This window comes from Blennius ocellaris (genome assembly GCF_963422515.1).
Source record: "Blennius ocellaris genome assembly, chromosome: 12".
Lineage (NCBI taxonomy): Eukaryota > Metazoa > Chordata > Actinopteri > Blenniiformes > Blenniidae > Blennius > Blennius ocellaris.
Window position 1 is genome coordinate 17,954,245 of NC_137661.1, and position 13,575 is coordinate 17,967,819.

The 13,575-nt window shown below is 46.0% G+C and overlaps 1 protein-coding gene across 1 annotated transcript; it reads left to right on the forward strand.

The window, feature by feature from the left end:
* zbtb7a (zinc finger and BTB domain containing 7a) lies at nt 1-7,601 on the forward strand (the record flags this gene model as incomplete). Its single annotated transcript, XM_080506447.1, has 4 exons — nt 1-33; nt 3,064-3,627; nt 4,330-5,231; nt 7,166-7,601. 4 exons carry the CDS (start codon nt 1-3, stop codon nt 7,599-7,601), a joined length of 1,935 nt encoding a protein of 644 aa, XP_080362573.1.
* Nucleotides 7,602-13,575: the final 5,974 nt, after the last annotated feature.

Here is a 13,575-nt window from a genome sequence, read left to right on the forward strand (position 1 = left end):
ATGTTTCAAGCCATGAGAAGGTGTCAGGATCAGGTTTGTTGCACCGTGTTTCCTCTTTCTTAGGCTTCTTTGCGGGTTTATCCGGGGACAGGTGGCCCCTGCATGCAGAGCCGTGCCTCCACGCTTCGTTGGCGTCGGGTCAAGCTCGTGTGTTTAGTTTGTGTGCGCACATGTGTGTTTGTGTGTTTTATCTCCTCTGGGCTCCAGCTCGGCGTCTTTACCCTTACAAAGCCGCGACCTCAGGTCAACTCTGTACGCACGGTGCGTAAATGCGCTGCGTGGTCTCGCAAACAAAGACCCGTCTCCGGCAGGTGCAGTGGCTGTCCTGTGTTCGATAAAAGCAGGTCGGCTCGGATCGAGATGGGCTCGCAGAGATCTATTTCCACCTGTGAAGGACATGACCGGTAGCCATGTGGTTGCCCTTTCTCTCGCTCTTCCTTCCATCTCACTCGGCTCTCGCCCCCCCCCCCGCCGCTCTGCCTCCTGCGTCGTCTCCCTTTTTTTCTTTGCCCCGGTCCCTCTTCCCTCCTTCAGCATATTCAGATGATAGTAAAATTTGCTTCCACCGTCTCTGACGGTCTGTTTTCAACAGAGGCTTGTTCAAGACATTTGCCCTGTTTTTTGTAGAGTTAGTTGTGGTTGGCTGCCTGTCAAAAAGTGCATCGGGTTCAAAAGATGTAACAATTACGGGCAAGAGAAGTTGCGTGGGGAATTTTCAGTGTCTATCAAACGAAAGTCATTTAAATCTGTGTGACCCATTTTATTTTGACGTGCAATTGTTTTGTTGTTTTCGAGTTTCAGTTTATTTACTTAAAACGGGGACAACACATATTTATGAACATGTACATGTAAGCGTGCAAGATTGTAGCCAACGGCTAATTTCCATCTTTAGCCCCTTCGGCAGGTTGATGTCGACAGCATACGATAATAAAACCAATAAAACAACAGTAACGACAAGTAGAACAGGTTGCCTTAATTTTCTAAGTTAATATTTATCTATGTAAAAAAAAAAAAAAAAAATGCTGACCCCTTTCCTCGCCCAAAACACGCAACAACGAATATTGTATTTCAGTCTACCACCAGACTGCCACAGCACAGAAACGTCTTTAGATTGTGACCTGTGGGACGAGGACACACGTCATAAATATCAAGGTGTGGAGGCAGATAGGTGCATTGCTTTTTACAGGGGGGGGGTTAGAATCGAACACCACAGAGGAGAGAAGAGGAGAAGTGAACAGGTCTGAGAGAGGAGAGGCGGCCAGGTTCGGCAGGTTTGGTATTGAGGGTGTAGTGTGCAATTCATGATCAGGTATGGCATGAGCATGCCACAAGGCATGATCTGAAGGAATGTCATTTGAACGGTCTGGCGCTTGCTGAGAGCAACACGTTCAACCCGGCCCTGCCTCCCCCCCCCCCCCCCCCCCCCCGAGCCTCGCCCCCTGCTGGGTCTTCCTGGCAGATGGAGAAGGAAGGGGAGGAGGGTGGAGATGTCCTATATGTGTGTTTATGAGCATGTGTGCTTTGTGCGTTATTGATATCTCCATGATGTTACAGCCTTTGCGCGCGTGTGTGTGTGTGAACAGAGAAATTGAGGATGGCTTGTTCTGTTGAAACCCCCCCCCCCCCCCCTACTGTGCAGGCTTCAGTCGATCATTTTAATCTGCCCCCCCCCTCCCCCCACACGTGAGCAAGGGGACTGGCCTTTTCTGAAACTTGGCACACAGGACAGGGTGGGGTAACCAGCTCAGACCGGATTGACAACCTCCCTTTTTAATACTGTTCCCTCGCAGCTTGTTGCGTGTCCTCTTCCTCCTCCTGTAGAGTTTTTTTTTTCCACAGGGTCTGCTCTGGCAGCCCCCACTCCTCCCTCCTGTTCCTCCTCCTCCTCCTCCTCTCTTGCTTCCCTGCCTGCCTCTCAACTGATACAGTGTGCAAAGGCTGCGCAACCCAGCTCCCAGCATGCACTCTGATCCCCACAACCCTCTGCCTAGTTGTCCTCCATGACCCCGTGCCTGAGTCTTTGCACGGGTGCACGCACGGACCCATCGTGTGGGCATTTATACAAGGAAACAGTCGCCCAGCCACCTGCACATGTATGTCGTGAATAAATAACTTCAGTCATTTATTCACGTATTCTTGGGTGTTTTTTGCTGGAAAAGCACTGGCCGAATTCATCAAAAGTTTAATAAGTTACTCTTTAAGTGGGCCATCAGAATCCCATTTTCTGCAGATTGACGTTTTTCTATGTCGCACTAGGTCTTTAATTACACCTGCTGTGTAAATATAGTCATATAAATATCAAATCTGAGTGGAGAAGCCTGATCTGTTATGATGAGCCATCTGGTGTTATTTTATGCCTTTTCGCAATGTCGTTGAGACACTGTCAAGACGTTTGATTTCATATGAAAGTTATGAATTGTTGAGTTGTCTGTATTTACTGTTGGTATGCTTTTGGCACTCTTTTAAACTTTACACACAGCAATAAAGTAACTAAAATGTATCTATTATCTATACTTCAGTGACCCATGGAGCGTGAAAATATATCTCTTGTTTATTTGGATCTTTTTGACTATTGGCAACATGTCATGATAAACAAATCATATTCTTTGAGGTTTAACGCATATATATCTATGGAACTGTGAGTTTGTTTTGTTGTGAAATACACAATCATCCATTTATTGAATGATGATGATCCCTGAGAGCAAATCGAATATTCTGTTGGCTGACAGAAACGGAGAGAGCAGAGTGAGAACAAAGTGTAACTTGATGTGAGAAAGGGACTGATTCAAGTTTTTCACTGTTATACATCAGTCATAACTTGTCGTAGGTTTTTCTCTTTGTATTCTTAATTTTGGAAACTATCTTTAATAGTGGGTTAACGTGTGTGAATCGGTGAACGTGGCAACATTCTAAAGCTGTGGGGTTTTTTTCTTTTTTTCTTTTGTGCAAAAAGCACTATAAGTGACCTCTGTTTGCCATATATTGCATACAATCCTAAATGACCCCCCCCTTCTTTGTCTTCCCCTTTTGCCCCATCCCTCTGTTCAACTCTTTGCTTCTCAGGTAGGCAGACTGACAGACGTCAGGACGGATACACGGGTGGGGGCTGTGCTCGGCGGCTCGGCGGCAGGCTGGTGGAAGATGTCGTCAGGAGCCGGTGGGAGGGGCGGAAGGCGGCTCCGGGGAACAGCTAGCAGCGGGGGTGGGGGTGGGCGAGGAGGGGCCGGGGAGGCAGAGGAGGGCCCCGTGGGGATCCCTTTCCCCGAGCACAGCGCCGACATCCTGGGCAGCCTGAACAAGCAGCGCCTCAGTGGGCTGCTGTGCGACGTGCTCCTGGTCTCCCAGGAAAGGGAGTTCCCCGCTCACCGCTCCGTCCTGGCCTCCTGCAGCTCGTACTTCCATAAGCTTTTCACTTCGGGAGCTGCCGCCGACCAACAGAACGTCTATAACATCGACTTTGTGGCAGCAGAGGCCCTGGGAGCGTTGCTGGACTTTGCCTACACGGCCACTTTAACAGTCAGTCACAGCAGTGTGGCTGATATCCTCGATGCTGCACGCCTCCTGGAAATCTCACCTGTCCATGAAGTCTGTACACACCTGCTGGACACCAAAGTGCTCTCCCCGCCGGTACGAGACCTTCACACACTTGCCTGTGTTTCAAAGTTAGATACCAGACTGCATCTGAGCCGAGGGGTTCAGGTTGAGTAGCCGTGCTTCACAGTGGCAATGTTTCATTCAATGTGTCCTTCTGGATCAAACGAATGGGGGGTGGGGCGAGTCACTCATCATACCATCTACTTTATCAAAATGTCAGCAAAGACAAGCTTACATCATGGCCTTTATCAGCGTCTCTAATTATGCCAAACACACAGTCACAACCTTGGGGTTGGTTCAACACTTACTCATGCTGAGCCAACAGCGCTTGTGGAGGGACAGCATGCTCTTTCACACAATACAGACACAGCACATAGCAGCTACACTTGAAGATGATATAGTGTATCAGTGATATGCTATCTGAAAACATAGTGCTTCTTATCACGTGATTATCACAGCTACAATTCTCTTTGACATGTTAAAACTTTAACATGCTCCCGGGTGATTAATGTCAAATGGTTCTCCCATGTAAAGTAACAGTAACCCAATTTGGCTTGTTTATACTTTTGTTTTGTTTTTTTAACTGCTCACTAATACGCATAGTTAACACTTAAGGTTTAGTTCTTTCTGTCTGACATTTGAGCTGTACTTTATTGTCCGTGTTACTTTCTGACACTTGTTTTTTTTTTTTTTTTACTAAAATTTACAGTTTTGTTTCTTGTCATTTTTCAATAGGCGGGCTGTGAGCGACGGGATGACGAGGTGGACGAGGAGGGTAAAGGCAGAGGAGTTCGAGAGCAGGGGAACCGGGCGCGGGCCCGGGAGTACCTGGAGTACTTCCAGAGAGGGGCGCACTGGAGCAGCAGCTGCAGCACGCCGGAGCTCAGGGATCTGCCCACACACCTGCACTTTAACCATGGCAATGGGGGCGTCCCCAGCAATGGGGCTCCCATTGGCCCTGGTGAGTACTACTCCCCCCTGGCCCTCGCTTTGTCCCAAGCCTCTACCCAAGACCCGGAGGAAGACGACGACGACGACGACGAGGATGAGGACGGGGATGGGGCGCACGACAACGGCGCCAGCCTGGGGACACCATACTACCCTCCGTCCCAAAATGGGCACTTCTACCTGCCTTCTGAGTCTCGGCTGGGTCAGGAGACTGAGGTGGAGGACGGCGGTAGGGAAGCGATGGCGAGGGAGCGGGGTTCGGCCAGCGCCCTCCTACAGCAGATGATGGACTCCATTGAGAGGCAGAAGGAGCGTGCAATGACCGGGGAGGAGCCAGGAGACGGGGATGACCCCGACATGGAATTTTACTTGAATTACTTTAGCAGCACGCAGCATGACGATCCAGCCTCCGCTGCCGTGACACAGGGAGTGCCGTCGCTCTGGTTACCACGAGGCACCACGGGCCAAGAAAGAGTAGCGGGAGAAAGGGGGGTTGGAGAGAGAGGTGGCGGCGGCGGCGGCGGAGGAGGAGGCGGAGGAGGAGAGAGGAAGATGCGCTCGAAGGCCTTCCAGAAGTGCCCCATATGCTCCAAGGTCATTCAAGGAGCAGGCAAGCTACCCCGCCACATCAGAACGCACACGGGAGAGAAGCCCTACGAGTGCGCCATCTGCAAAGTGCGCTTTACCAGGTAAGCCCAATTAATGAAGTGACCAACTCATGTCACATGTACTAATAGTCTTGGTCTTGGCACCCGTGGACAAACAGCCCAGCAGTAGGAAACGCTACGAGGCCAAGTGCATGGGGTATTAGCGCTAACCAATTTAGCTTTGCGTTACGAGGCTCAACAGTGTGTGAATCTAAATGTTTACTTTGATCTTGGACAGATTGAGCACTGACCCGTTTGTTTTATGTTCGACAAATCCTAATCACCACGGCATGCAAAGTATTGCAGCGCTGAGAGAGGAGTCGGATGGTTATAAAGGTCTGTTTTATTGTGACACTATTCATAGCAAAGTCCTGGAATTCTAACATAGGGGTCCTATAAAAGAAGGCTGTGCCTTGGTAGTGTTATCTAGTGTTAAGGCTGCTATAAAGTGCTGTTCTGATACAGAGGGGGATTACAGGTCCTGGATGGCGCTCTGTGTGCACCAATGCAGTAATGTGAACTTTTGATCTCTGGTTATGTTGATTATTGCCCATGGCAGAGTAGTTACACCACCCCCTCCTCTCTCTCTCTCTCTTTCTCTCTATCACTCCTTTACTTCTCTAATGAAATCTGCCATGTGCTGCTCAGATAAATGTGGCAAGTCAAGAGAGGGGGACTTGAGATTGCACATGGTTTCCGCGTATTTAAGAGTCCTGCTGCTTCCTTGAAATAATTCCTTTAATTAATTAATCAGTCGACTTGGGCTGGAAATAGAGACAGTAGGCTGGAAATACCCAGAACCTCTGCTGGCATGGCCGGCAGGGAAGACCAATCTGAATTTACCTTCTGGCTAAATTCGACCGGCAGTGGTAAGGGGCCATTGTAATCTTAATCCTGTTTGATCAGGGTTAAGAGTGTGCCTTGCTCAGTAATAAATCACTCTTGTCCTTCAAATAATTCACCCCTGTCATTGTGACACTTTGCTACAAGGCGGTCTGAATCTTTGTGCGTGTATGTTTGTGTATTTCTCTTGACCTTGATGCATACTCCATTGTTAATTTTTATATTCAGGGCACAACCTGCGCTGACCTGGTAGGGTGGCAGTGATTTATTTATGTGCTTATATGACAGATAATCCACTTACTCACATATACACACACACACGCATGTTTGTGTTTGTCTGGTTGAATTGGAGTTGTCTCACCGACGCTTGTTTGCCAAGAAGCCCTCTGCCCTAAGTGCAGAAGAGTTAGGCCATTTAAGAGATAGTAAGGGCTAAAGGGGGGAGGTAAGGACAAGAGTCAGATGAGGGCCTCGTCAAGTGTAGTGGGCAGTTCATCATTGTAAAGTTAAAAGAAACAAAAGATATGCAGGACCGAGTGTGACGATTTCAGAGTAGGAGATGTCGAGCTATTTTTAGAATTGCAAATTTAAATGACCCGTATTTAAATTATTGGGAGTTTTGTCTTCTGGGCCAGCAATTAGATTTTCTGAGGTGTGATAGCTATTACTATGTAATACTACTACTACAAATCGGGTGTACAGTTGAAGTATTTACAGGTTCATGTATGTTTCACTACTAGTCAACGATGAATGTCAAGTGTTCAAATTTATTTTGAAAAGCAGAGGAGTTGAACATTAAGCTCATTGTTTACTCTTGTGTCTAATTACACTGATAGTAATGTACAGTGTCTGGCTCCTCCCTGGTTGACCACATGCACAGGATGGGAATAGATCCAAGAGATAGCTGCTTTAAGACAAACTAAAACACTCCCAAGTTACATTACACTGCCCTCTGTGCATACGACTATCGAATTGATAAAGCTTTTCATGTAATAATGTAAATGCATACGACACAAATGCATGTATCACTCAGGCCAAGTGCGTTCAAGTCGGTGTGAGCTGATCCTTAAATGCATTTAGATTGTTGTGTAATTGTTTGTGACCATGCCCTTTTTATTTCTGTCCCTTTCCAGGCAAGACAAGCTCAAGGTTCACATGCGGAAACATACAGGAGAGAAGCCTTACCTGTGCACACAGTGCGGAGCGGCGTTCGCTCACAACTACGACCTGAAGAACCACATGCGTGTACACACTGGCCTGCGCCCCTACCAGTGCTCAAGCTGCTTTAAGACGTTTGTGCGCTCGGATCACCTGCACCGCCACCTCAAGAAGGACGGCTGCAACGGCATCCCCTCTCGCCGAGGCCGAAAGCCCCGGGTGAGGGAGCCCGGGCTCCTGGAGCCCCCCCCGGGCATGTTGGGCCCCGGCTCCGAAACGGGCATGGGGCCTCGTACCATCAGGGGACGGCGGCGCCCCGACGCAAACTTGGCGGCAGAGGTGGAGGGCGCCGCCGGAGCACACGCACAGAGTCCTCGGCTGCAGGAGCTGGCGGGGGAGGTGGCGCCCTGATACGACGGGGGGGGGGGGGGGGGGGGGGGCGACAAGGACACTGCTGGACACCGTAGTCACTCTGCACCGCCTGTGAGACAGGTCTGTGAACAGAGGAGGGAAAAAAAAAAACATGCAAAGGCAATTTAAAGAAAAAAAACAAACAACAAAACAACTAACTATTCCTCTATAAACCAAATCAGGGTGTCACAAAAATCTAATCTTTATATTTCTTTTTTTTTTTTCCTTTTTTTTTTTTCCTATTACTTTAAGAAATGGAGTAGACTTGCAAGCACTTGAGTTGTTTTATTTGTTAAAGAGCAAAGAATGCTTCAAATCACGCACCCATGACGTCCACTTTCTGGGCCATTTGTTTCTTTGTAATATTCTGGGTTTTATACATTGGCAAATGTATGATAGGTAGAAAGAAACTCTCAGCAACTATGCAGTTAATTTAGATTTTTATTGGTTTTGTCCTCACAGCCTTCAAGCTCTGAGAAAGGTGTCTGTCAAGCACCTTCTGGCTGCTGTACGGGTGAAGCGAGGACAAATCCTCCCATTTGAAAACAAGTCTTTTTCTATTCTTTTGCAGGTCTGAAATGTACAGTTACCATAGAAACAACATTGCCACATTACGGCATATGCAAGAAAAAAAAAAAAAAACTCACCACAGTTTCGATGCAACAGTTTTCTCTCTCTAAATGTTCCAGAAAGAATCAGGCGAGGGTTTGATTGAAGTGTTACTTACTCTTATAAAAATGAATTTTAGGAATCTATGGTTTGTCTTATTTGAACAACAAATTTTGCGTTCGAGTCGAATCCACTTCATTGGGGGCTCAGAAATTGCAGGACTCGGGAATACGAGGGGTGAAAGGGTTTGTGTTTTTAAAGCACTACCATTGTCAATGTATCTGTTGGCTTTACTACGTTGCCTCTTATCCCTCACAACCCTGCAATGTCAGCATATTTGTTTTTCCTATTTGATTTTGTCTTAAAAAAAAAAAAAATTTTGTTGACTGCTTTGGGTACTTGACACTTTATAATTGTATACATGTATATACAGCAGGTGGTGATATGACATTAGACCCCTCTTAATGCTGAGGTGTACTTACCAATCGCGTTTTTGTTTGTTTTTTTTGTTTTTCCTCTTAGGCTTGATGTCATATTTCTCACAGAGTGAAGCTCGTGGGTGAACGAAACAAACTGTATGAATGTTTGACGACGACAACAACAAAACAAAACATTGTGTCACCCATTTGTCCTGAACTTAACACTTGACATGTATAGTTCCTGCCCAAAGGATGAGATGAGGAGGTCGAATGAATGAATGTGCTTAACTTTTGTGCAGTTTTTTTTTTTTTTTTTTTTTTTTTCGGAATCTGTCCTTGTGTGACAAGGCGCGGGTAGCATTTAACCAACCGCAGGTTAAAGGATTGGCAGGGAGCCCAAGCGAGAGAGTGACAAACAGTACGAAGGAGAGATAGATGAGCACCTTTTTTCTTTTTTTCTTTTTCTCTATGTTTGCACAGCTTTACTAAAGATATCCAACAGAAAGAGAAGAGGTCTATATAATGGAAGTGGGTTGACGTTGTGGAGGTTTGTGGATCGTTGCTTATTCCAATCTTCTTTTTTTTTCTTCTTTTGCCCTGGGGGACCACACAACCGTCGGCAACCTGTATGTTGAAGAGAGCAATAAATACCTGTCCAAATTGGGAGGCCAAATAGAAGCGCAGCTGCAGCTGGTTGATGGGGGGGGGGGGGGGCAAGGGGAAGGGGAGGGGGATCTCACAATGTCTGTTGCATTCCAAAAAATAATCTCCCCCAGCTCAGCCACGTTTCCAGGCAGGAAGGGGATCAAATCAGGCCTTTTCTCTCCCTCTCACTCTCCCCCTGTGTAGTCCTCTAATGCCCCCGGACGAGCCTGGAGGGGGAGGGGGGGGGGGGGGGATATTATTGTATTAGAGCCTGGTGTTCCAATGGAGAGGACGCCTGGCGCTGGCGGTTCAGTGTCCGAAGCGTTGTTTACATGTACGTGTGTTTGCGTGCATATGTGTGCGTGGCAGCCAGGGTCCCTCTGGCCACATCATCAGTGTGTGAGTCAGCCACAGCCTGTTCAAACATGCACCCTGAGCTGACAGCCCTTGTGCACTTTCTCTCTCACACACACTCTCAGACTTTGCTGGGTCCAGGTATCCTCCAGAGAGAGGGGGGGGGGGGGGCAGAAATCTTAAATGATTTGCGTCATGTTAACAATCTCTAAACGTAATGTTATTTCCCGTACAAGTACGTTCAGCATTTAAGACAAAGAGACGATGTGTGTGATGTAGAGTTCCCCCCCCTTTTTAGCAGCCCACAATATATATAATTTTTTTTTTTTTTTTTTTGCAGTAGTGCACCTTAATTGGATCGGAGCAGGTTGTGAATGCACTTTGTTACTGAGATGGGCACTTTTGTCAACAAAACGGGTACTATGAAACAAACCAGTTGCAATTGAGATCCGTTCCATTTAATTTCAGTCCGCAGTGGAGATGTTTGACCTCCTTCTCTGGTTTTGTTCAGGTTTTGACGACAAGCTGCCAAAAAAAAAAAAGAAAAAAAAATTTAAGCAAAAAACTTCATAGGTAGTAATCAAATAAGTAATATACGAGTTTAAATCTCTGAAGGAGAGGCCTATACGCATGTTGGGTTTTGTGACCTAAACTAATGAGAGAAAAAACAAAACAAACAAACTAATCAATCCATGTAACTGAAAGCACTTGAAATTAGCTGTAAAAAGAAATCTAGTGATTGTCTTTGTGTCTTAATGTAAAGTCATAGGTTTAGAAGGAGGAGGCATACAAAGAAGAGAGGGCACTGTGTGTGCGAATGGATGGATGCATTTTTTATTTTTTTTTAAGGAGCGTGTGCACGAGCATGCGGTGCCGGCTGGCTGGTTGGAGGGTCTTAGGACAACTCTGGATAAACAAACTTTGTGTCTGGCCCATCTGTTCACCAGCTCCCCTCATAACCACACGTGTTCTCAGAGGAACTACAGTTATAACAGGTCTGTGCTACCGCTGGAGCCCCCCCCCAAAAAAAAAAAAACGACCATATTGTAAAACAACCCATTGGACAGTTGCTTGTTTACTTCATAGCTCTCTTGGTGCACATTTGCACCACTCTTTGTTTACCCCCGTCGGTCATTGTCAAGGCTGGCTTGGTCTTGAGAGGTTCGCGTTCTATTTTTGCTTCTTCGTTATGATAAAGATGGGGTTTCTTATTGCACAGGTTCACTCCTACAGACAGACCAGTGTACGCTGGGTAATATAATGTCTACTCGGTTTGTGATCTTTATGTATAGTGGTACTTGGCATGAATTGCTTACACCCACTTTGTCTTGTGGCAGAAATTTTTTTTTTCCTGTCAGACCCGTGAGCCATCTTAAACTTAAATCTTAATATATATATTCCCCTATTGTCTTACGTTGTGTGTTAATTAACCAAAGCTTTTTTTTTTTTGCCCTCTATTAAGTATATTGTCAACGCGATGTATGGAAAGTAGACATCTAAATCATTCAGACTGGGCCTCCATGACGGCGCCCACACACAGGTGCCCTCCTCTCAAAATGCATATGCAGAAAAATGTGTGCGAGATCATGCGAGATATTTACTTGAGTTTTGCTTTTCTCTCACTGTTCGTGTCCCTTGTGAGGAAGAGAATGAGAGGTTTAAGGAGGAGTAGCTTCTACACCTGCTTTTCTTAAAATGATATGTTGTGCTACAGCTATTTTTTCCATGGCTGTCCGTGTGTGTGTGTGTGTGCATGTTTGGGGGTGGGGGTGACTGGGTTTTGGGATGCTGTGCCAGGAGGGTTGGGTAAATGTCTGTGTGGGGGTGGGGGTGGGGGCGGGGTTATGGATAAAAGCCTGATAGCACTGGAAATGGTGCTTTAGCTGAGAGAGCAAAAGTTTGCACTAATGTTAATTGTCCTTGTCCTGCTTATTAAGGACAGGAGACCTCCGAAAGGGCCTGCGAGTTTTCATGAGCACAGAGCTAATACTCGACGGTCTCAAGAGTCCATCCATCCCCTCCATAGAAATAATCATGTGTTAGTGTATCAAGGAATACAGACGTCCAGCAACAACAAATACCAAAGGAGAAAAAAAAACAAAACAACAAAAATCCCCCATGGCTTTCATTTAAGTCACTGGGCATTGTATGCTACTAATGTAATGTTGGATTAATGGCGTTCTGTTATTTGATCTGAAGCCTCTTGAAAAGAGATTCTGGATGTAATTTGTGATGGAAGTAAACGATATTTGCTCTTTTTAAATTAAGAAATGATCTGAGAATAAGACACTTTGACAAGCAGCGATGCATTTGACGTTTGACTGTCTTGATCCAGTGGTGGAGATGTATTGTGTGAAGTTGCCAGAGATGATTCCAGTTTTTTTTTGTTTTTTGTTTTTGTTTTTGTTTTTTCTTAAAGTCAACTATGAGAGCTCCCTCTTGTGTTAAGTTCACTGATGAATAATGATGAAACATGATGTTGCTTTTTAAACACTGTTCTCTGATCACTGCTGAATTGGATGATTTCAGTTTCCGGGGAGAAGAAAAAAAAACTGAATCTAAATGTTCTCTTCTTGTAACGGACCCTATCGTGGCCTTGTCGGGGTAGCACTAAGCTTGTCGCGTTCCATGTCGTTCGGTCAGTCACATTGTCCAGTTTTGGGGCTGAGGCTCACTTCCACCAGGTGGACAATGCAGCATCAAGGGCCACAGCGTGCCTTATGTGGAAAGGGACTGACAAAATCCATCCATCCTTTTTTTTTTTTTTTTTAACTATTAGTATACGTCTTGCCACATTTTGGTCCAAATTGTTGTTTGGCTTGATACTGAAATGATCTCTCGCAAGTTTTATTTAATATTTAATAAAAAAAAATGTAAAAGTCTTTATTAGAGCTGTGTCTTTATCGGCCTCCACAGTTGGTATGTCCCCAGCCTCGGCCCCAGACCAAGGTTACTCTGACACAGGCGACACTGAGACAGACAGAACAAATAGACCTTGATATGTTCTTTTCCTTTGCTATTATAAAAAAAAAAAAAAAAAAAAATACAATTTGCTGAATCTATCTGGGAAGGCCATAAAACAAAAGACAAGAACAACTACGGTAGCAATGATAACTGTAAATAATCAAACCAAGCAGGACGGGGTGACTGTTACTATGGTGACTGGTGGCAGCAGAAATGGGGACTTGATTGCTTTGCTTTTGTCATTTTGCTGCACACCTGATTCTTCTTTTTGTGTGCGTGCGCGCGCGTGCGTGTGTGTGTGTGTGTGTGTGTTTTCCATCAGGCTGTTGATGCACAGCAAGCTGAGCGCAGCATATGCAGTACGGCACTATGCGCAGCGTGGCTCTGGCACTTGCACAGACAGCCCTGGGTCCTTCAGAGAGGCTGGCTGCTGCCTGTTGGCTGCTCTCAGCCAAGAGGGGACAGTTTGCACTTGGAGTCTTTCTCAGTCTCTGGGGATGCAAAAGGCTGGCATACAGCGCGTGGGATTAAATACGGGTGGCAGGCCGAATGTTGCTTTCAGGGGTGATTTTTCTTTTCTTTTCTTTTTTTTTTTTTTTTAAATGAAGCCCAGGTGATGGACTGTTTGCTGAGGAATGGCTCGGCGTTGCTCTGTCAAGCTGTTAGGAATCGCATGGCCACAATAAGAAATGTAACACAAAGGAGGTCGACGCAGGTTTCGCGTTCGTTGAATCACAACAATTGCGAACGTGGCTGATCTCTTTTGTCTCTATGTTAATACTCAGGTGGAAAATACACTGCTATGCATTAGGTTTCCGTGTCTGCGCGGTTTTATGGTCTGTGGTATGTCTTATCCACCTCCACGTTCCTCACGTCCTGTTGTCATTCGTGTTCATGCCAATATCCAGCATAATTCCCAGAAAGATTTAAAAAAAAAAAAAACGCAAACGGCTCCCTCATTGTTAAGTGGCTGTGACCAACCT